Source organism: Vulpes lagopus, chromosome 11 (genome assembly GCF_018345385.1).
Source record: "Vulpes lagopus strain Blue_001 chromosome 11, ASM1834538v1, whole genome shotgun sequence".
Classification (NCBI taxonomy): Eukaryota; Metazoa; Chordata; class Mammalia; order Carnivora; family Canidae; genus Vulpes; species Vulpes lagopus.
Window position 1 is genome coordinate 1,344,910 of NC_054834.1, and position 24,353 is coordinate 1,369,262.

Below are 24,353 nucleotides of genomic sequence, written 5' to 3' on the forward strand. Positions count from 1 at the left end.
TGTTGATTGTTTCCTTTACTGTGTAGAAGCTTCTTAACTTGATACAGTCCCTCTGGTTTATTTTTGCTTTTTTTTTTTCTTCCCCGTGTGCTTTTGGCGTCACCTCCAAGAAATCATCACCAAGACCCATGTCAAGGAGCTTTTTCTCTCAGTTTCCTTCTAGGAGTTTTATGGTTTCAGGTCTTATGTTTAAGCCTTTGATCCATTTTGAGTTGATTTTTATGTCTTGTGTAAGGCAGGGGTCCAATTTTTACCATTTGCATGTGGAAATCCAGTTCTGATGACATCATTTATTGAAGGGATTGTCCTTCCCCGTTGTGTGCTCTTGGCACTTTTATGGAAGATTAAGTTACATATATATGCATATATATATGACTTAATATATTATGTATATATTACATATACGTGATTTAGATATATATATATATCTTTAAATAAATACAAAGAATCTTTTTTTAAAAGAAATGAACAAAAAAAGAAATAAACAGACATTAAGATAAAAATGTTTGTTATTTGGTATAGTCAAGTAATTAGTTGAGTAAAGTTTTGCTATTCCTTGTTTAAACTTGTCCTGAAAATAAATTATATTTTTATACCATTTTACATGCCTGAGAGCAAATGAACACAGCTTCTCCATAAGCATCCAAGTGCCATCTGCTTGCTTAACTGTTGCACGCAGATTTTTTTCTGTTTTAAAAATTATTTAACACAGAAAATGATTGTGTATAAATATTTAAGAATAGATTTACACATGCCATCAAAATAGACTAGAGATATCATTAATATGCATTCTGTTCTTTTGTTAATTTATCAGAGAACAGAACGAAGGGAGTGACACTCTCTTCCCTACCAAGAGCTTGTCTGATATTTGCAATAGAAGTAGGAGCCGAGGTTCCTGGATCTCCCTCTCCATTCTGCAAAGCCTCCCCCCCACCCCGCCCGACCTCGTCTTAAACGTCCGCACATATGTCATAACAATAAAAAGCAAACGAGGAAGACACTTTCTCGTATCAATAAGCCCCCACTGCCTTCACTTCTGTGTTCTCTTGTTCTCTCCCACTGGAATGGTTGGATACGACAGTGTCGCTGGGAAGGAAAGGAGATGGGGAGGAGGGAAGGAGGGGAAAAAAGCGACAGACAGACCGACAGACGTTGTCCTGCAGGGCTGGCAAGCGCGTGGCTTCCCCGCCCCCGATTTCAGGTGAAGAGGTGACCGCGGAACCGTCCTGGAGCCACATGTGAGCAACGTTGCATTCGAGAAGCCCGAGAAGAACCTACGCAAACGAGGTCGATTCTCTGTTCTAATTCCTGAAAGGGGATTAAGGCAATTTTCAAGCAGTAATTATGCACTTTTCTCATCTGAATTCCCCTGCCCCTTGTCCTCCCTGGAGCTGAGTCACGCGCTGTCATCGGGCCTGGGAGGGAGGCACCCGTCCTCCCGTCCGTCCCCTGCCGCCGTCACCTGGGGTTTCTCTGCCCTCGTCTGTCCTCCGAGACAGAGAATCCGAGACAAGCCCAGAAACAGACCCAGAAAGCGACTTCTTTGACCAAACCGATGAGAGTACAACCTCTAACAAGGCAAGTAAAGGAAAAGGTGAGAAGCATTACCTTGTAAAATTAGGGGACCTGAAGAGGATGTCACAGCTGTGGGGCTGAGGTCACAATATTGAAGAAGCCACTGTACACGTGTGAGGCTTAGCACATAACTGATTATTTAATTAATAAAGTTTCGAAGTCTCAAAGACGTGAAGTATTTCTGGGTTTGCTAAAAATGCTTCAGAAGGAGAAGCGGAACATTGGAACAGTCTTAAAAGCTTGTAAGAAATTGAAATGGTTGTTAAATGATTTAGTTTCAGGAGGGTTTCCGTGGTGGCTTCACAAGCTTTCAAGAAGCAAATAATACGTCTCTAGTTGGGGGGGCGCTCGGGGGCTCAGTGAGTTTCGGTTCAGGTCGCGAGCTTGTGAAAGGAGACGTAGTTTCTCAACACATTTCATGAAATCAGGGTATTTCTTCCACAACCAAATTCAAAGAAATAGCCCTGTAAGAGGCTACAGAAACCCCCACTCACTGGGATGCACAGGGCGGTCACTGAAATATCAGCCAAGCACATGCCAGGAGGCAGTCACTCGGGAAGAACGTAGGCTTCGTTCTAGAAACGTCTTTAAATACGAGGGGTGTCTGGACTCAAGCTCCCTCTAAGAGTGAAAGGCCAGGATAGGCTTTTAAGGCTGAACACCTGTTCCCACTTGGCCTGGAAGGTCTGCGACGTCGGAGACGACACGAGGCCGGTACCAGGGTCGCAGGATTGGGGGCCAAAAGGATGCGTTTCTGCTCACTTTCTTTTTTTTTTTTAAAGATTTTATTTATTTATTCATGAGAGACACGGAGAGAGAGGCACAGACACAGGCAGAGGGGGAAGCAGGCTCCATGCGGGGAGCCCGATGGGACTCGATCCCGGGACCCCGGGGTCACGGCCTGGGCCCAAGGCAGGTGCTCAACTGCTGAGCCACCCAGGCTGCCCCTCGGAGTTGAACTTGTGACGTGAATTCACAAAGGTGCGGTGGGTGCGGAGCCGGCGGGGAGAGGTCGGGGTGGGGGGTGCGCGCTCAGGATGCGGGGAGCCGGGCACACCCACCGGGGTGCGGCTCACCAGGAGTGAAAGCCCTGGTCCTGGGTGGAGGCGCCCTTGGCCGCCGCGGGGCCTGCGGAGTCTCCTGGGGCCCCAAACGCGCCTCCAGAACACCTCAGGTTACAGACGCGACTCACAGGGATGTGACTGTACCTCCTGGTGCTGGGTCCGGAGGCATTTTCCTTCGGGTATTTCACGGGTTCGCGTGAAGCCTACACTTTCTTCATTTTTTCTTTTTTAGATTTCATTTTTATTACAAAGTTTCCCTATTCATTTCTTTATATATCCTATGACGAGCTATTTTTCTTTTTCTTTTTCTTTTTTTTGGTAGGAATGATGTGTTGTTTAAAATTAATATTTCTATTTAGGATTTCTCGTCGGTGATTTGTGTTTGTGCTCCTTGCCGGCCACATCTTCGCTGGCTCCTTTTGGTTTCTCTACGTTGCTCTTATTTGCAGACATTGAGCCTGTAGCAGACACGGAGATCTCTTCCGATGAGACCTTTCCACTTCATAGTTTATGGCTCCTTTTTTGGGTTTTTTTGAGTTTTTGGTTTTTTGTTTTTTTTCTTTTTTTTTGGTTTGCTTTTTTGTACTTTGCTCTTAGCCTGTTCTGTTTGCTTGTATCTTCTCGGTGTTTTTAAACGTATCTTACGCGGGCTCCTGCTGGAGTTTGGCCTCATTCATTTCTGGAGCGTTCTGCAGGCTCCACGCGGCTCCCTTGCCTGCTGGAGCCCGAAGGCTGCACATGCCTCTGGGCCTTCGGGAGGGGCTTCCTGCACGTGGTTTAGGCGGGGTTGACATCGTGCTCCTTTTGTATCGGATTCTCCATGGTTTTCCTGCTGTGGATCGCGTGTTTTATTTTTCCGTATTTTTCCACAGAACGACCCCCGCCCCCCGCTCTTTGTGGCACGTGGTGTGTACACGTGTGCGTTGCCGGAACCGAACCGCGGGGTCTCGCGCGTGGCTCAGCCCAGCTCCCGCTGGCAGCTCCGGTTGGACTCCGTGGGACGACTGCCCACATCCCTTTCCTGCATCTTTAAGCAGTTTTCTCCCTTGTTGCTATTCCGAACGCCGGTCGTCAACGCCATCACGTCACCAACTGCCTTTTTTGGTTGTTTTCTTTCTCCTGCTTGCAGTCCTGGTCCCCAGAGCCCAGGGGCAAGCCTGGCCTTGCTTCTCCTTACCTGCCCACGATAACGTGGGTTTACCTATGTGGTCGGCCCGGCAGCTGTGCCTCCAGAGTTCAGTTCTCAGGCGACGGCGTCGCGGTCACATGGGGCTGGAAGGCCGTGGGGCTGCTACACGCTCTTCTATCGGGAATACAACGATTTGGGTTTTTCCTTCCGATTTCCTCGCCCTGGATTTACCCCAGCTTGCCGGGCCACGTTAGGGGAGCCCGTGAGCCCCGCTGCGCTCCGGGGAGGGGTCGCTGCAGGTGCGGGGCCTGGGAGCCCTGCCGTGGCGGGTCCGTCCCAGTGCAGCCGCGGCCCCGGCCCGGCCTCGGGGCGCAGAGGGCGCTCAGCACCTGGGGGGCTGGGCCGGGAAGCCACCCGGCGGGGGGAACGTGGGCTCCGCGGGCCCAGCCCTCACCGGGGGCCACACGCACCGTCCCGTCCTCATTTCGCACGTTGGGCTCCGTGCGTCTTAGATGAATCCACGGCACCGAGGGGGACCACGGCCCGGGGGCCACTTGCCGTGGCTTTTCAGGCAGGATGCCACCTCGGCTCCATTTTGGAGGTGACTTTGAGGACGTGCCCCGGCCTTGCACACATCGCTGAAACAGACTGCTCCGTCGTACGCGAGGTGTCCTCCGTGTGGGGACAGAGGGAAGGTGTGTGTGACACGGGGAGTGTGGCCGGGGGCAGGAGGCCGTCCTGGGGGCAGACCCAGGGCCATCAGGCAGGCGGCTGCAGGGCGGTGGCCTGGGCTGAAGTCGGGACGCACGAGCAACCCCTGTGGACCTTGTCCCCTCGGAGCTGAACCTGGGGACCCACACGTGGCTTCCAGGTGACCCACACGCTGTGGGAGGGAGAGCGGTGCTGGAAGGACCACGGGCTTAACGAACACGGTTTCCAGTCTCCCACTCGGATTCGAGAAGCTTCCCTGGTCCTCGGCAACGGTGCACACGTGTCCTGTCCCTGTGTGTCGCCGTCACTCACACCTGGCACGGCGGACGGCGGACGGCATCCAGAAAGTCCGAGAGACAGATGCACGTTGTGCGGACCCGAGGCGTCCGTGTGCCCTCGCCGCCGCGCTCTCGGTGTTTCTAGGCGCCTGTTCTCCCGTCTTGGGGGGAGGAGTTGGACACGAGGTTTCCAGGTCTGACGGTCTGGAAGCCGAACATTCTAAACCCCAACTCTGCTGCCTTCGGTCGGCAGCGGCGCCTCTGCCGCGGGAGCCAACGGAGGAGACACGGAGCTAAAGCAGAGCGAGGCTTCGCCACCCAGAGCCACACGCGGGGCCGGGGATTACCGTCCTCCTCATCGTGGGGCCGGCGCATTTGCTGCAGACCTTGAAGTCGCATTTTTACATGAATTACAAATGGTAACATTACGTCTTCACGTGAGTGGGTAGAGACACGCAAAATTGTACTTGACTTGCTAATGACCGGAGAGCAGGGATATGACAGAGCTTGTTTAAAACCGGGGACAAGGGGGAATCCCTGGGGGGCTCAGCGGTTTGGCACCTGCCTTTGGCCCAGGGCACAATCCTGGAGACCCGGGATCAAGTCCCGCATCGGGCTCCCAGCATGGGGCCTGCTTCTCCCTCTGCCTGTGTCTCTGCCTCTCTCTCTCTCTCTCTGTGTCTATCATAAATAAATAAATAGATAAATAAATAAATAAATCTTTAAAAAATAAAATAAAACTGGGGACGTGGGGTGCCTGGTGGCTCAGGTCGTGGTCCTGGGATCGAGTCCCGCGTCGGGCTCCCTGCTCAGCGGGGCGTCTGTGTCTCCCTCTGCCCCTCACTCTGTTCTCTCTTTCTGTCAAATTAATTTATTAATTAAATTAAAAATAAACCCAGGGATGTAGACAGTCCATTCAGATGGGAGTGGGCAGAGAAGACTCAGACCAGCTCCGCGAGCATCGCTGCCTCCCGGCCTCCCTGGGGGGACGTCCTACCGTCACCACAGGTGCACAGCTCACCGTGCAGGGCTACGTGGGGTCTGCCCCTCTCACCTGGCAGCTGTGAGTCCGATGTGCTTTGAGAACAAAATGTTAAGTCCATGGTTCCACTGTTGGCGGCCGGAAGTGAGGGCATATGAGGGAGCCCCCCTCCCCCCCATCTTGGGCAGGAGAGAGCAGACACGCATATTCCAAACAAAAACAAGCAAAGAAACTGGTTTGGAGGCAGCAGAGAGCAGGTGCTGTGGGAACAGGGGGCACATCTGCCGTTGCTCCTCTGGGCGTCGATGTGTCCCCAGAGCTGGGGTAGGTGTCCCCCCACCAGCCAGAGCCCGGGGTATGTGTGTGTGTGTGCAGGGAGCAGAGCCCAGGGCAGGGTTGGGGGTGGGGGGTGGGGCTTAGGGAGCAGAGCCCAGGGCAGGGGGTGGGGGGGTTCAGGGAGCAGAGCCCAGGGCAGGGGGTGGGGGGGTTCAGGGAGCAGAGCCCAGGGCAGGGGGTGGGGGGGTTCAGGGAGCAGAGCCCAGGGCAGGGGGTGGGGGGGTTCAGGGAGCAGAGCCCAGGGCAGGGGGTGGGGGGGGTTCAGGGAGCAGAGCCCAGGGCAGGGGGTGGGGGGGGGGGGTTCAGGGAGCAGAGCCCAGGGCAGGGGGTGGGGGGGGTTCAGGGAGCAGAGCCCAGGGCAGGGCGTGGGGGGGAGTCTCAGGGAGCGGAGCCCGGGGCCGCGGCGGCCAGGAGGCTGGACACTGCGTCAGGAGCCAGGAGCCAGGAGCAGGGCTCGACAGGCGGGCAGTGGGCTCCCAGGACTCGGGGGCACGATCACCCTTCGGGAACCAGGCCGGGTGCGCAGCACCCAGAAGCACAGCAGGAGCAGGGCGGGGAGCACCTGCTGCCCAGCCCTGAACCAGGGGCAGCCCAGCTCCCTCGGCGGCAGGCAGGCAACAAGCTAAGACAGCGGAGCTAAAGGAGGGAAAGCGCTGGATTCACCCACACGAAGACGGCGAAGGGAGAGAAAGCAAGAGGAACAAACGAGAAGAAAAGAAAGTAGATCCAGGGGCACAGATCTAAGCCCAAAGGTACGCAGCTTTGCGTCCAGTAGATGTCAAGTGTCATTAAAAGACACAGATTTCCACGCAGCACTTTTTAGACTCTAGATGCTTTAATTCTAGGTTTAAATATATATATTGGATGTGAACACAGGCAAAGACGGACCCCGTAACGTAACCGGTGGGAGCAGTTGGCCCTACATGATGTCAGAGATTTTAGATCCTAAGGCAAGAAGCATCAGGGGAGACCAGTGATAAAAGGGATCGATATAACGGTCACACGTCACTCATCTAAATATATATGTGCCCAATGGCATGACCTTAAAGTAGGTAAGAAAGAAAAATAAGAGAACTAAAAGTAGAGACAATAATTCTGTAATTATAATTGGATGCTTTATTCACAGCCATGTATCAGACACAGGCAGGACCCATCCGCGGTATGTGAAGAGTTCTTACAAATAAACAAGAAACTCTGGACCATCAGGTAGGAAATAAATGCATATGACCTGCATGGCACGTTCTGAACGTCAACACCAACACCGAAATCCTGAGTGATCAAGGAAATGCAAATTAAAACCACACCCTAGGCGTGCCTGGGTGGCTCAGTTGCTTAGGCAGCTGGATGTTTGTTTTTTTTTTAGTTTTTTATACTATTTATTTATTTATTTATTTATTTATTTATTTATTCATTCATGAGAGGCAGAGAGAGAGAGAGGCAGAGACACAGAAGGAGGGAGAAGGAGGCTCCATGCAGGGAGCCTGATGCAGGACTCGATCCCAGGACCCCGAGGTCAGATGCTCAACCCCTGAGCCCCCAGGCGTCCCTAGGCCTCTGGCTCCTGATCTCAGCTCAGGTCACGGCCTCAGGTTCATGAGATCGAGCCCCACATCGGGCTCCGTGCTGAGCTGGAGCCTGTTTGAGATTCTCTGTCTCTGTCTCTGTCTCTCCCTCTCCCCCTCCCAATCTTGTGCTCTCTCTCCTCCTCCTCCCCTTAAATTAAAAGAAAAAAAAAACTTAAAAAATAATGGAAAAATAAAACTACAACCCAATATTATGACACATGCAGCCGATCTGATAAAATATAATACAGACTAACAGTGTCAAGTGTTGCGCAGGACCCGGATGAACTACAGTCGCCACGTCCTGACCCTGAGGGTCCGAACTGGCACCCCTGCTGTGGGGCAGTGTGTGTGTCTGGGTTTGCAGCAGGGCCGCAGGGCCGCACACGGCGTGAGCCGAGCCCCCACTCCTGGGGCCGGAGCGCACCCTGGACTCACACCTAAGCGTGTAGACGGCGGCCTTTACTCCGAGAACGGCTGCCCCGGGCCCACTCCAGCCGTCTGCCGGGGACAGAAGTTCGGAGGCCAGACACCTGTCAGTAGTAGCATAAATAAGGTGTAGAATGTTCCTGAAACGGAATAGGAATGAGCCAAAGATGTGGGGGCAGAGGGACGGGTCCTGGACGGCCTCCGAGGAGGGGGCCCCCCGCGCGGGATCCGGGCCCACGGTTCTCCTCCCACCAGGTGCGGACACGGGCAACCCTGGGGGGCGCGGTGCGGGGACCCAGGGCCCCGGGGGTCCTCAGGCCACAGCAGCGCCCCGCCCCTCGGCTTGTGTGCGGCCTCACCTGTGTCGGCTCAGGAACACTCACCCAGCGCTGCGACCGAGTATTTGTGCGTTTTTCCGGACGATGAAAAGTTGACGTCAGCAGTGTCCAGAGAAGCGCGGGCTGCCCAGGTAGCAGGTGCGCGCCGGCCGGGCCCATCGCAGGCAGCGGCCTCCCCCCGTGCTCCACGGCGGGTGGCAGGCGACACGACGGTCCCCAACGGCCCCTTATGCGTTCGTTACTTTTAACGGAGCCCCAGACCCACAGCCAGCGGCCGGGGCCTGCCGTCTTCTCCTGGTCTGCGTGGACTGATGACAGGACCTATAGTCCTGGAGCCAAGCTCAGTACAGATTGCCCCCGGGGTTGCCGCCCAGTGTCAAGGTGAGCAGCGTGCCCGTGGGCCGCGGGGTGGGGGCGGGAGCGTGGCCTGGGCTGCCCCCGGGGTCCCCTGTGTGCTCTGCAGGTGCCGGGGGGGGGGTCTGTCCCCCTCTCTGCCCTTCTGTTACGGCCTCATGTTTCAAACGCTGCTCCGTGGATTAGAAACGCGCGTCGGGATGTTAGCAGCTGCTTGTGCGCCAAGGCCCCCGTGCTCGGGGAGAGGGGGGGAGAGTCCGGAGAGGGGGCGTCGAGGCCTTCCTGCAAGGCTCTCGGGCCGGGTGGGCCCCACCTCACCTCTGGGGTCTGCAGACGGAAATCCCACTGCGGCCTTGAATGGAGCCTGCCCCGACTTCGCTGACGGTGGGGGCTTTTTTTTTTTTTTTTTGAAACAGCAGACCTTTCACCATATTTCAGAACTTCAGAAAATACTTCTTGCATTTCTGCATAGGATTTACTAAAGCGTTTTCTGAGAATGTCTCACTTAAAAACGAGGGACTGTTTTGTCTCTTGGATTTCGGCGCAGGCTGGGGGTGTACGATGAATCAGAACTTATCGACTGGAGGGACCGGAGTAGGAGGACCTGGGAGTTAGCACCTCCGTTCCGGGAATCCGGGAAGGACGCGCTCCTGAAAGGAAGCGTGAACGGTGTGGGACACCGTGTCCCCCCCGCACACTCCCGGAGCTGCTCCCAGGGAAGGACACTCACTTCCCAGAGTAGTGCCCTTTTGGAGAAAAAGGTTCCTTTTGCAGAAACCGAGTCTATTTCCTTTTGGTACATAATTTACTGCCATTTAAAATTTTTCCCCATTTTAATTGTCCTTTTTGCTGCTTTCTGGTTAAGAAATGCCTCTGTACTAGATCCTTCCCGGAAGAACGTGGATGTGCACATGGACGCGTGTGCTCACACATACGTGAGCGTGCACTTGGTGATTCTGTTTAACGCGGCAGGAGATGAGACTGCACATTAGGGAAACAGTATTTCCCGTCTTTTTTTGAAACCAGTGCCCTGCGAATCTAACATACGCCAGGTGCATGTCAAGGAAATGGAAATGCATTCGTGGCTTCCTCTGTAAATACCAGTGCGGGGATTTCACGTTCAGAAGAGACAGATTTGTGGGTTGGGAACGTGATTTGCAACAGGGGAGACAAACGTCGCTGTTTCAAGACCGGGAACTGATACCGAGTTGTGCATCGTTGGGAATCATCTCTTAACATCATGGTTCCCAAGGAAAGAATGCCAGTCGTCTAGGGCCCCGAATAACGTGGGCCGCCTTGAGCCAGTGCTGGCCCCACGGGGCTCCGACACCGCGAGGACCCCTGCTCCAGGGCCCTGTCGTTCTCGTGCTCCGGCCTGTGCCTCCGTGTTCAGTCTTTGGTGGAAGAGAAGGAGATACGCCTCCAGGCACTGGCGTAGGTTTGCCTTCATCAATACCACATCTTCTTGCCTCCTGGCATTGCTTGTGGCTGAGATCCACGGGACGTTATACTATATGTTGGCAAATTGAGCTCCAATAAGCCAAGTTAGCAGAAGCAGAAGTTGTTTTTTTCCCCCCTCAAGATTCTTAGTAGCTCTGGAGTTACAAATCTGTAAAACTAAATGTGTCATGAAAAGGAAGATACAACCCATCCACACCCTTGAGACAACAGCTAAAGCAGTTCCAGGAGGGAAATTTATGGAACTGAATGTCGACATTAAAAAAGAAGAAAATTCTTACATTAGTTAAGTCATCACTTCAAGAAACTAGAGTAGTAACAAGAAGAAAATAGTAAAGATGGGAACAAAAAATCAATAAAATTGAAAACAGAAAATCACTAGAGAAATATCAATGAAAGAAAAGCTAGTTCTTTGGAAAGATCCACGAAATGTATAAACTTCTAGCAAAACAGGATTTTAGGGGGGAGAAGAAGCAAACTACTAACAACAGGAATAAAACAGGATAGATGCCTATATTTATGCTCATGAATAAGTGAAATGAATACTAATATGGATGCAATGGCTGGGAGGGAGGAATTGGGATTATTTGTTATTTGTCATTATTCACACTACTCTTGAAGCACAAGTGTTATTTGCAAGTGGGCTTGGATTAGTTAAAAAAAAAAGTGCAACATACGCTTAAAAAGGAGAGAAAATGTAATCATATAAAATGCTAAGTTAAATCCAGAAAAGGCAGAAAGAAAAATACAAAAATAGGAACAAAAATAAAGGCAACAAATAGAAAAGAGTAACAAATATGGGAGATACAAATCCAGTTATATCAGTAATCACTTTATTTGTCTAAAGCTTTATTTTAGAGAAAGCATGCATGTGTGTGCACAAGTGGGGTGAGGGGCAGAGAGAGAGAGAATCTACAAGCAGACTCCCCACTGAGCACGGAGCCTGACGTGGGGCTCAGTCTCACCACCCTGAGATCGTGATCTGAGCCAAAACCAAGAGTTGGGCACCTGGCTGAGCCACCCGGGTGCCCCTCAATATTCACTTTAAATGTTAATGGCCTAAGAGATAGAAGTAGAGTAGTTCAGAACTTAAGACCCACCTATGTGGGGGCACCCGGGTGGCTCAGTGGGTGAGCATCTGCCTTTGGCTCAGGTCATGATCCTGGGGTCCTGGGATCGAGTCCTGCATAGGGCTCCTCATAGGGAACCTGCTTCTCCCTCTGCCTCTCTCTTTGTGTCTCTCATGAATAAATAAATACAATCTTATAAAAAAGACCCAGCTCTGTACTGTCTATGAGAACCCACCTTAAATATAAAATATATAAATACATACATATATATATATATGAAGTAAGTGGGTGGAGAAAAATATATCATTCTAACACTAATAAAAAGAAAGCAGGAGTAGCTGTATTAATTTCAGAGTAGACTTCAAAGCAAAGAAAGTATCCAAGATAAAGGAGGTGATTACTAATGATAAATGGGTCACTTCTCCAAGAAGACGTAACGATCCGCCATGTGTACTCACCAACAACAGTGTCAGGATACATGAGGCAGAAAATGATGGAAGGATACATGAATTCACTACTACAGTTGGAGACGTCAACATCTCCTGTTGGAAACGGACAGATCCAGCAGGCAGGAAGTCAGTAAGGACATAGTTGGACTCAGTACCATCAATCAACTGCAGATAATTGATACCCGTCGACTACTTTATCCAACAATGCACAACGCACATCCTTCTCAAGTTCACATGGAACGTTTACCAAGATGGAGCGCGATCTGGGCCATAAACACGCTGTGACACATCTAGAAGAATAGAAACCATATAGTGTCTACTCTCAGACCCCAGTGGAATTAAACCAGGAATCAATAACAGAAGGGTAACAGGAAAATCCACAGATACTTGGAGATACACAACAGCCTTGTAAAAACACATCGATCAAAAAAGACATCTCAAGAGAAGTTTTAGAACATTTTGAACTTCACTAAAGTGAAAACACAACTGATCAGAATTTGTGGGATGCAGCAAAAGTGGTGCTTGGAGAGGGATACATAAGGTGCTGAATGCGTATATTGGAAAATAACAAAGTAATGAAATCAGCCTAAACGCCCACCTAAGGAACCGAAAAAGAGACAAGCAAATTAAATCCAAAGGAAGCAGAAGGAAAGAAAAAAAAAAGTAAAAACTTGAGCAGAAATCAATTACATTGAAAATGTGAAATTCAGAGATAAAGTCAAAGAAACTGAATTGGTTCTTTGGAAAACTCAGTGAAGTTGAGGAGCCTCTACCAGGCTCACTGAGGAAAAAAGAGAGAGGACACGATTTACTAATCTCAGAAATAGGGGGCATCACTCCAGATCCTACAGATGGTAGATGGATAACAGAGGAATTCTAGGGACAATTCCGTGCCCACAAGTTCAACAACCCACGTGAAATGACAGTGCGGTATTGGCAAAAGCATCGATAGATAAATCAATAAACAGAATTGAGGCCCCCCCGATACACCCAAATACGTACAGCGACCTGATCTTCGACAAAGAGGTGAACACAGTGCAATGAAGAAACGATCATCTTTTCAACCAACGGTGTCGAGCAGTTGGGCATCCACACGAAAAATCTATGACCGTGTGGTACTCGTCCTCCTCCGAATGACTTGTCTCACTCCGCACCATACTCTCCAGGTCCATCCACGTGGTTGCACGTGGCAAGACGCATCCTTCCCAGCAGCGGGCGGCAGTCCAGCGTGTAGATTCCACGCCGCCTTCGCCCGCTCGCCTATCAGGGGGCCTTCAGGCTGCTGCTCTGGCGCGGCGGTTGTCCACCACGCTGCAACGCCCAGGGGTGCACAGAGCTTCCAATTAGTGGGTTTGTCTTTTGGGTAAATACCCAGTACTGGGGCTTCTGGATTGGATGGTATTTCCATGTTTCATTTTCCGAGGAACCCCCACGCGGTGTCCACAGTGGTCGCAGCAGTCTACACTGCCACCAGCCGTGCACAGGGGCCCCTCCCTCTACATCGTCGCCAGCGCTTGTTATTTCTTGTCTTTTGATTTTAGCCACTCTGACAGCTGCGAGGTGGTATCTCATGGTGGTTCTGGTTTCCATTTCCCTGACGGCGAGTCGTGTTGAGGATCTTGGCCTGGGTCTGTTGGCCACCTGGATGTCTTCCTTGGAAAAGTGTCCGTTCGGGGTCCCCTGCCCTTCTCTAAAGGAGGCTGTTAAAGCCCAAAACAATGAAATTACTTAGTCCAGGGTCACATAACTGTTAAGCTGTGCCATCCGATTTTGAATCTAGATGTTTCGGGAGAGGGGACCTGCAAGTGCAATTAGGGTGTGTCTTCGGTGTGCAAGGCATACTGGGAGATATTAGGGCCAATTAGAAGGAGATTGTGTCCTTGGATTAAACTCCATAAAAGAGACAAACAGAAAGCAGCACACTGCAGAGAGCTAGAGTGGACTGTCAAAATCACAGGTGTCTCACGTGCCGAGTGGGCCAAGTGTAGACAAAGTGGGTCCCACCCAGAACGGCTGCCATGGCGCTGTTGGGCCCTGACCTCATGGAGCTGAGGAAGCCGTCCTGGGCCGAGGACGTCGGGAAGCAGCCCCAAGTGGGTTGTGCAGGCATGTGCGGGCTAGAGGGCCTCACGTCGGCCATCTGGGTGGGCGAGGGTCTGTATCTAAAATATGGCAAAGCCGGCGGAGGGGAGGGACCTGACCACACCCCGGGCGTCTGAGGTGTCAGCGGGCGGGACACATGGGACCCTGCTCCAGAGAGAGAGAGGGTTGGAGCTGCAATTTGGATCCACTCCCAGATGGATGATTGTTTCCTGCTCGAGGTCTCCAATGGAGGTAAAGTAAGTCCCGGGAGAAGCCCTGTGGGAAGGGCTGGGGGCGAGAAGCAAGCAGAGTCCCTGCGGGAGCAGGGGCCCTGTGTGCCGGGGCGCGGGGACCACACGGTGGCATCGAGGAGCTGCTGCGCTTGACCACTGGGCTAACGTGAAAACCGCAGCCGGGAAACCGTGAGTTCCTGTGCTTGGGACTCCTCTGCCTAGAAGCGTCGGAGCCAGTCTTGCTCCTGGAGCTTGTTTGGATCCGCTTATGTTTAAGAACTGTGCTGTGTAGGCGAATGTTTCTCGTGCCCTTAGGACGGGGTCCCTCCCAGCCCGGCTCGGGGTGGTGGGAGCGCATTATCGAGGACCTAGAAGTGAAGGGGGGGAGGGGTTGGGGAATCTGCCTCAGTGCTCAGGCTCGGGCTGGAGGCCCTACGCTGACCCCTCACCTGTCACATCCCAACCAGGTGTACGAACCACAACACAGTAACTTCTGTTCGACTCGTGTCTTGGAAACCACGTCTCCGCATCCTTGACCTTCCACGAAGGAAGATGCACGGGGCTGGGAAGTGCACGGCAGAGCGGTCGGGGGTGCAGAGGCCTGGTCACCGCGAAGCCGGTGGCAGCAGCAGCAGCCCCGGGGCCGAGGACCCGAGCCCGCCCGGGGGTGGGGAGGGGGACAGGCGGCCAGTGTTGCCAGCGCCCCACAGCCCACTCTGGCAGGTGTGGAAGCTACACGGCGCCCACCGTTGCCCCGAGCAGCTGGCCCGTGTGCACTGCCCCTTGCAAAGCTGCCGTGAAGAATAAACCCGGTTCTTTGAAAGCCCCCGTTAATTCATTTTTCCCCTACGATTGCTTAGAATTCATTAAATCAAAAGACTGCAGGTTCGACTCCTGCCTCAGGCCCACAAATGGAACAGCGGGTGGAAGTGGCAGTGTTGCCGTAACAAACCTAAACCACACCAGTTTTGTTTCGGGGCCGAAAGTGGGAGTATTTCCTTCTAGGCCGAGCCCTTCGCAGCGTCATTCCTGAGACCGTGGACAAACTACCCGGGCAACGCGCGAGGTGCGCCTGCACGCTCCTGACCTAGACCGTTTTTGTGTGTTTCAGGCCCAAACTGCTTCGCGGAAACCGCGGTCATCCCGGCTGGAAGAGAGGTCAAGACTGATGAATGTACCATATGTCACTGTACTTACGAGGAGGGGACGTGGAGGATCGAGAGGCAGGCCATGTGTACGAGGCACGAGTGCCGGCAGATGTAGAAACGGGACCATAAAAAAACAGACGTTTTTCTAGAACATTTTACGGATGGGAACCTTCCAGAGGACCCTGGGGAGCATCCTGCAACGGGAGGAGACGTCGGATGAGGAACGAGGCAGGTGGGCGGCGCTTCTGCGATCCTTGCTCCCCCGAGAGAAAGAAATGGGTACATTTCCCAACGTCCACGAGAACTCGGGGCATGAGCCCCTCTCTAAATAAATGTGCTATTTTCACAGTAAGTACACCGAGGAGCACTATTATATATTCGATGTATTTCTATAATCCCTCCATTAGAGAGCTTATATACGTGTTTTCTATAGATACAGATTAAAAATGCCGTGTTGTCAACCGTCCTCACTGTGTACCTGCCTGTCGCCTCCAGTTCGGGTTCCGTCCGCGAGCTCGGTGGCGGCTGCCGACGCTGCTTCTCTTGCGGGGCCGGCGCCCGCCCGTCGATGCACCACGAGGCCACGGGACCCTGAGATCCGGCCCCGTCCCGTTCCATCACAGAGACGGGCCTCGTGTCTGTCCTTAGAGACCCAGCACGTCAGTAGCTTGCCTGCCCAGTGACGACCCCCTGCCTGCCTTTACCGTCCCTGCTCCCGGGCGCTGGGAGATGGGGGGACAGATATGCGGTGTTCGGGGCCCCAGAGCGACCCAGACGTGTACCCCCCATGCACACTTCTTTCTCTCCTAAGCCCCCCGCGGCCTCGAAGCAGGGGACGATGACGTAGGCACCGTGGCTCCAGAAGCCGCAGCGGGTGGGCCCGGCTGGGTGCAGGGTCCCCGCCGTCCACGCAGCGGACGCAGGCTTCTTGCTGGAAGGACCAGCCACCCTCCGGAAGAGACTGGGTAACATCCGAAGGGCCTCCCCGCGTGAGCCACACTCGGGGAGCAGAGAGGGGACAGCGGGAGCCCCTGCGCGCTGCTCCTTCGGTTGCTTACCTGTGATCCCACGTGGATTTTCTTTCTCTTCGCTTGGACAGGGAATAAAAGAAGCCACTGCAAATACCCTGATCCCTGGTCCCCGCGTCCTAGAGAATATTTCTGCCTTTAGCAACCCCGTTGACACCTGGCACACTGATGAGGAAGGGCGCTGGTCTTGACAGGTGTGCGGGGAGACATGATTATAATCGCTATTTGACTCCTTATAGGTTTTTCCCCCATATTTTTTTTTTACTCCAAAATTTTGAATTGAGCACCTACTAAATACCAACCATTGGATGACCAAAAAAAAGGGGCGGGGGGAATAGAGCATGGTTTCTCGCCTTCATGGGCCTTTGGCCTAACACGAGTAAGAACTGAGAGTGCCTCGGGGCAGCAGGTCAGCCCGTCAGCAAAGAGGCTGGAAAGTTGTCCTGAGAAGAGCAGGGAGTACGGAAACAGCCTCCAGCACTGAAATCGTTCACTCGTTAAAGGTCGACTAATCAAGAAAAATGGATATACTTGTCGTTATTGAAAACGTGAACCGCTGTGTACCTTAATACATGGACAGCCGGCATTAGCGGAAGCTTCCAGAACTTTCCACATGCTCACAGTCCGTGTGCATCTTGTTTATCAAGAACACCTTGGGCCAAACGGGCTCCATGCGCCTAGAGTTTTGAGAAAATCCTCAGGGGAAGGATGAGCGAGTTGCTTTGGAAACTGAACATTTGGCAGTAAAGGCTCCTTGACGTCGGCCATCGTCACTCTATTTTTTTTTTTTTTTGAGACCAGGTTATGCAAGTGATGGTTTTGCCAACAGTGGGCTCTCCTTCCCCCCAGGGCGGGAGGGGGGTCATTAGCTGTCCTAACAGGACACCTGTGTGTCATGCGCCTTTCAGCTAGTGGATGCACTAAACACATCTCACTGCTTAAAATCAAACATCAAGGTAGAAAACACCTGAATTGTCTGAAATTGGATTTTCTAGACATTGCATGCACATAACGATTGTGTTGGGGGGACGGAGAAGCGTTTCTTAAACATACGATGCTGCAGGCCTCGCAGCGTGTGAGCCGTATCTCTGAGACGCCGTTGGACGGCGCACGGGAGGTGACGCCCGCCAGCTTAGCCAAAACTTGAGAGCTCACCTCTATTATTTTTAAACATACAGAAAACAGAATTATAGACACAAGCCGAACCTAACAAATATTAACAGTTTATTATATTTGCCTTAACAGGCAAGAGATCAAGCCTACTGTTACTATTAAGTCTTTAAGAATCAGATGCTTTTCTGCAATGCACTAGGGCACCTGGCTGGCTGTCGGTGGCGCACACGACTCTTGGTCTCGGGGTCACGAGCTCGAGCCCCACACTGAGGGTGGAGGTTACGTCGGCAATTCAGGAAGGGTGACCAGGTGCTCCCCACCCGTGCGAGGAGGCCGGCCACATCGTTGGCCCGTGCAACTTGACCTGATGTTGCAGGCCGCCCGCCCCGGCTGTTCCGTGCTGCAGGCTGTGCGGGGCAGGTGCACGCTCTCCTGCAGAGACCACGGCTCACCCGCGGGGTGAAGGCCTCCGAGCTGTGCCACGTCCCACCTCCGGGGCCCCCTGGCTCACCCCCCCGCCCTGCAGCTTCCCATCCTCCAGGCTCACCTGCCGGACACAGGGCGTCTGCGCCCCCGAGCTGGGCCGAGCTTCCCGCGGGCGGCCTGGCATCTTCAGGGCTCCCCGCAGCCTCCCACTGCCGTCGGGCCCGGGCCTCACTGCGCCCTGAACCAGCCCCTGCCTCTCAGCCCTGGGGGCCCAAGGACTGTCCCGCGGTGCCTCCGCCGTGCCACCCATTTGGCATTTGACGCTCGCACGGTTTAACGATTTAGAGACCACACCATACTTTTCATCCCCCGCTTTGTCTGTTTGCTCTCTTATTTATCCTAAAATCTCCTTATTTCAGGCCGTGGAACATTTGGTCCCTGGAAGGTCATCCACCGCCCTTATGTTAAAGGCGTGTTGAGTCCGAGTCAGTATATTAACCCAGAGTCCTCTGCTGTCCGCGCGTGAGGCCAGCAGCTGTTCTGAAGAGCAGCCCAAGCTCCGGGGGCTGTTGGCCTCCCGCTGTCGCTGCTGTCGCTGTCGCATGCTTTCTCGGGCGACTTGCAAATCTCCGTGTCGGGGGACGGCAACCCGACCGGGACCAAACCCCACCAGCCCTTTTTGATGCAAGTTAGGAAACAAATCGCTTTTGGTGCGAAATTTCTGATGGTGGAAATAATTTCTTACATTGAGGTCCTTAGTGACGGTTAAACAAGTGGAGTTTACAGCTTTGGTCTTTGCCGTATTTACTTACCTAGTTTCAACTTTCAGAATATAAACTTCTTGTCTTAGACCTTCACAGTCCAGCGTGTATGCAGACTTTCATCTGCACACATAACCTAGTCACTCGATTCGGGTGTCGAATAAGGTAATTGGGTCATTTCTGCAGAAACACACGTTTCCAGAGGCCGTTGGAAAAGTGTTAGGAGGTGGTGCTTGTCTGTGTTCCACCAGATGCCGACGTTCACTCAAGAGGTTTGCAGAGCACGTGGTGTTTGTTTTCTCGTACACCTTTTATTTTATTTTTTTTTACATTTTTATTTTACTTCCCATTAGTTAACTACGGTATTATGTTTGGTTCAGGTGTACAATAGAGTGATTTAACAATTCTATGCATCACCTGGTGCTCATGACAACAGGTGCACTCCTCCATCCCCACCCCCTGCCCACCTCCCCTCTGGTGACCAGCAGTGTGTTCTCTAGAGCAAAGAGTCTGTCCCTTGCTTTGCCTCTCTCTTTTTCCCCTTTGCTCATTTGTTTTCTTAAACTCCACACATGACTGAAATCCTATGGCATTTGTTTTTCTCTGAGTTATTTTGCTTAACATTTTACTCTCTAGATCCACTTATGTTGTTGTAAACGGCAGGAATGGCAGGATTTCACTTTTTTAAGGGTGAGGAATATATATTTTCCAACCATATATATATGCTCCATATATATACACGTGTATATATATACACACACACATACCACATCCTCCTTATCCACCCATCAGGTGATGGGCTGCCTCCATAATTTGGCTATTGTAGATAATGCTACTATTTGGATGTAGTAGTCCCAGTAGTTCATTTTTTATTGTTTCGTTGCCTCAAGAGTTATCTCTAGAAAGAAAAATTGCTATGGCTGATGTCGAAGAAGTTCCTCTGTTCTTTTCTAAGATTTTTATGTTTTCAAGGTCTCTCATTTAGGTCTTTAATCCATTTTGAATTTATTTTTGTATATGGCATAAGAAAGTGGTCCAGTTTCATTCTTTTGCATGTTGCTGTCCAGTTTTCCCAACACATGTGTTGAAGAGATGGTGTTTTTTCTATTGGATATTCTTTCCTGTTTTGACAAAGACTAATTGGCATTTAGTTGTGGGTTTATTTCTGGACTTTATATTCTATTGTATTGATCTACATGTCCATGTCTGTACTAGTACCACAGAGGTTTTTTTCTTAATTTGTTTCTTTGTTTTTATTAATTTTAGGGGTAGGATTTAGTGATTCATCAGTTGCATATAACACTCAGTGCTCATTACTGTACCACAGTGTTCTGATCACTACAGCTTTGTAATATAACTTGAAGCCTGGAATTGTGATGCCTCCAAATTTGCTTTCTGGTTTCAAGATTGCTTTGGCTATTTGGGGTGTTTTGTGGATCTATACAAATTTTAGGATCGTTTGTTCTGTGAAAAATGTTGTTGGTATTTTGATAGGAATTGCATTAAATGTGGAGATTGCTTTGGGAAATATAGACATTGTAACAGTATTTGTTCTCCCAATCCATGAGCATGGGATGTCTCTCCATTTCTTTGTGTCATCTTCAATTTCTTACATCAATGTTTTACAGTTTTCAGAGTCTAGGTCTTTCACCTGTTTGGCTGGGTTTATTCCTAGGTATCTTATTATTTTGGGTGCCAAACAACTAATTTTTAAGGGAAAAAATCCTGTTGAAGACTAAGTCACACCGACATGCTCGCTCAACGTGTCAATAACATTAGGAAGGTTTAAGTGAAAATGCACTGTAAATGCTTGGCACACGGGCATTTGATGCTCCAAAAGATCGGTACTGTTCAACTCCTTCCTGTGAGTTCAGAGTAGTATGCGAACCCTATGACTTACATGTTACATGGGTACAGAATTACCAACAATAACCAAAATATATACCTGAAGTCACTTTAGTACATCATTGACACATTCTCATGACACATGAGTTAAAGCAATTGAAAATATTGCCTCCTTAGTTTCAAATCAATTTTCAGGAAACATAAACATTTCTCACTCTTACTTAAAAGTTAGTAATATTTAATGATTTTCCTTCTTTTAAAGATTATTTATTTATTTTTTAAAGATTTTATTCATTTATTCATAGAGAGAGAAAGAGAGAGAGAGAGGCAGAGACACAGGCAGAGGGAGAAGCAGACTCCACGCAGGGAGCCTGACGTGGGACTCGATCCAGGGTCTCCAGGATCACGCCCTGGGCTTCAGATGGCACTAAACCACTGCACCACTGGGGCTGTCCTAAAGATTTTTTATTTATTCATCTGAGAGAGAGAGCACTCGAGTGTGAGCATGAGCAGTGGGGCGGGGGGGGGTCAGAGGGAGAGGGAGAAACAGACTCCCCGCTGAGCAGGGAGCCTGATGCGGGGCTCAACCCCAGGACCCTGGGATCATGATCTGAGCCAAAGGCAGATGCTTAGCCGACTGAGCCACCCAGGGGCCCCTGATTGATTTTCTATTTTAAAATTTCCTGGAACTTAAGTTTTAGGCAGAACTGTTTTCAAATACACTATGGGAATATCCCTTTTCCCATTTTCCTTTATTTATTATGTTTACATTACGAAACAAATACAATTCTCTTTTTATTTGATTTCATCAGGAATCCCTTCCTAAGCATGTGTTTCTTATAATTAGAATTTTAAAAGTGAAAAGTATCCAAGAAGTAATGTCTTTCTATGAAACTACTAAGGTTTTATAAGTGTATATAAGAGATTTAATAATCTTAAAAAATCCACCACCAGGCAATTAATAAACATAAATTCTAAGCCAAGAATTATGCTGGGCACTTTCATTATTTATTTATTTTACTTATTGAATTATTTATTTATTTAAGATTTACTTATTTATTAGAGAGACAGAGAGTGAGCAAGGGGGGCGGTGGGTAAAGGGAGAAGAAGAGAAGCAGAGCAGACTCTCCACTGAGTGCAGAGCCCGACAACAGGGCTCAATTCAGGGCTCAATCTCAAGACTCTGAAAACATGACCTGAGCTGAAATCAAGAGTCAGAGACTTAACCAGCTGAGCCACCCAGGTGCCCTAGAGGTGCTTTCATTTATTATCTCATTTAGCCTCAATATCCCCAGGGAGTGGTTAATATTCTCCCCTTGTTTGCAGAAAAGTCAATGTGGGCTTGGGGAAGTTCAGAAATAGTCATAAACTTCAGGCTAGTGAACGATGGGTTTAAGACCCAAACTTTGGCTTACGCTCCAGCCTGGGATTTGAAGTCTTATCATTCACTGTTAAAGGAAGGGCCTCTAGATAGAAGACCCGGTTTTCAAAATGCTCTTGTGTTCTGCTCCTCACGAGTGCCGGGAATAGACAGCCTCCCAATCCCCTAAGTCAACTATGGAAATCTTGACATTTGTCAAAGTAAAAAGTCGCTCCTCACACAATATCGTGACCTCCCTCATCCAAATGTTCGTCATATATTTTGATTCCTATCTGAACGATAACCAGATTTCTTGTTAAAATAGTATTCAAGCATCAGTGGAGTTTTATAGGTCTTCTTTTAGGGTCCTCCCACTGAGGGCCAGCTATCTGGCCAAATGTCATGACCCCGTCTTCCTGAAGCCAAGTGAAGCCAACTGCCAATGTTTATCGCGTGCCAGTTATATGACAAGCACTACGATAGGCACTGCAAATGCTTTCATTTGATTTCTTCCTTTTGTCCACTCTGCTGTATCGGTGAGGAAATTAACACATGGTGGGTAACTTGTTCAGTGTCAGGGAGAGAAGTGAGGTCATCTCCATCTGGTTCCGTTTTCCTGCATGGGGCATGGTCAGGGCTGAGATGGATCACGCTGCTTGCGTCAAATATCCTTCCACCAGAGTGGAAGTGACATCACTCTACAGATGTTTATTGGGTGTATGGTACGTGTCAAGTAGGGTTTAGGCCTCAGTAACTACGAAATCTATGGCCTTGGGGCCCGTGGAGCTCTTAGCCATGTACACCTACGGAGGGGCAAAAATCAGTAAACACGGAGATGGCATCACAGGCCATTTTGAACTTTCACATCAAAGTCATTAACTTGCATCGGTAACACCATTAATAATTTAAAACAGAATTTTGCTACCTCCCACTATATACATCACTAGTGACTGAACGATGAAGCTCATATTGTGGAGAACCAATGACTTTAAAAGAATTAAGTGCCTTCTTGGGTTAGTTAAGCTCTCTCTACAACACACTCTGCACACATTTTCCACTTCAGCCTCGCAAGCTCCAGTTTAATTGACTGACTATAATTAATTATGAAGTACTCTGCTCATGTTACATAATGTTAAGCTTGTGATTTCAAAGCACATGCTATTTCTCCAAACAATCGGAGGACGGTGGAGGAGAAGGTACCCCAGCTGCCAGCTGCCGACCACTGGCCAGGTTGATTTCCTCTAGAAGAAAACATTCCTGTTTAAAAATAGGCATCGCTGCAATAAAGGGGCTCGATATAAAAATACTTCCCATCTGTCTTTTTGTATGTTGTGGATTAATTATGGCGTTGGTACCAAAAAAAAAAAAAAAGAGAGAGAGAGAGATCTTACAAATAGCAATGCTGAAATGAGAATCAAAATGTGCCCCTTACAAAAAATTAAATGTCTTTAAAAGAAACATGATGGGCTTTTTTAGTACAATAAAGAGCATATGTACACTTGAAAGGACAAATAATGTTACAGAAGAATTGGGAGGAATGTATAGAGTGATTATTTTGGACATGCAACTTAAAATGGAAAAGTTGAAATTTGGGGTAATACAAATTTTAAAAGACATTTTAGAAACCTTTCAAATATTGAGAGGTATTTCTTAAAAACTCAAAAATATCTAATGAGCCCCTTTCTTACAGAAACAAGGAAAATAATGAGACAAAGGTGGTCTACGGGTGAGATAATTTTCCCTCAGTTTATTCCTCAAAAGTATGTCGATTTTCCAGCTGGAAGCTTTCTTTCTATACAGGCATGCATCTATACAAATGGATAATGTTACCTTATGAATTTGCCAAGACCTAAAATGTAAATATGAGCAGGACATGATCAAAACAAAATGAACAAAAGACAAAAGAAGCAATGCACTATTGGCTAGACATTCCTTTTAAGTCCAATATCAAAGGAAACTGGATATAAGCAGTAACAGGTGCAATGGAGTAGACGGAGACTCTCTTCAGCCGATTTTGCCATTTGTCTGTGTAAATACAGCTACATAAAGCCTGTAACTACTTGTGCGTAGCTACAAATCTAAGCATGTGTATATACACCTATGTATTTAATAGTGTTGTTTACTATTTATAATTTGAATCAATCTTTTGGAAGAATTTTAAATTCTAATTCCATGGACCCAGTATTTGAAAGTGAAAAGAGAAAAGATTTTAAATGGCATCATTTACAAACATATGTGATGCTTTACCACGTGCCGGATAATTAGGAGACCATGTCTTTGTGTTTTAATTTTTAAAAGACTGCTGTAGGAAAAAGAATATATAGTAAGATGTTGCATTTATTACATTTATGAATTACAGGCAGTTTTCTACAGACTGAGAACAATGATATATTTTTATAAGTTCTTTAGTGAAAGTGAGTCTGCCAGTAAGCGTTCCTGTTCTGAGCACAACATCAATTTTATCTACCAAGTGTAACAACAGAGGAATCCCCAGCCATCATTTTTCCTGCTTATCTGACATATGGAGACCATTACGCTCAGTGCTGAAGACACCAAGGGGAATTCCAGTCAGGGAAAAGGAGGGGAGGAAACTGATCCAAAGGGAAGGCCATGCCCACGATG

The 24,353-nt window shown here is 49.6% G+C and overlaps 1 protein-coding gene across 2 annotated transcripts in view; it reads left to right on the forward strand.

Annotated features, from left to right (window-relative positions):
* VWC2 (von Willebrand factor C domain containing 2) overlaps positions 1 to 16,389 on the forward strand; it is a 95,545-nt gene extending 79,156 nt beyond the window's left edge. Inside the window, exons 3-4 of one of the 2 annotated variants that reach the window (XR_005982721.1) lie at positions 15,162 to 15,546; positions 15,632 to 16,389. Coding sequence is in view for 1 of the 2 variants with exons in the window: in XM_041722717.1 (XP_041578651.1) it covers positions 15,162 to 15,313 (152 nt within the window). In the remaining variant the exon portion in view is untranslated. The other variant, XM_041722717.1, reaches the window with a different exon arrangement.
* The last annotated feature ends 7,964 nt before the right edge of the window (positions 16,390 to 24,353 follow it).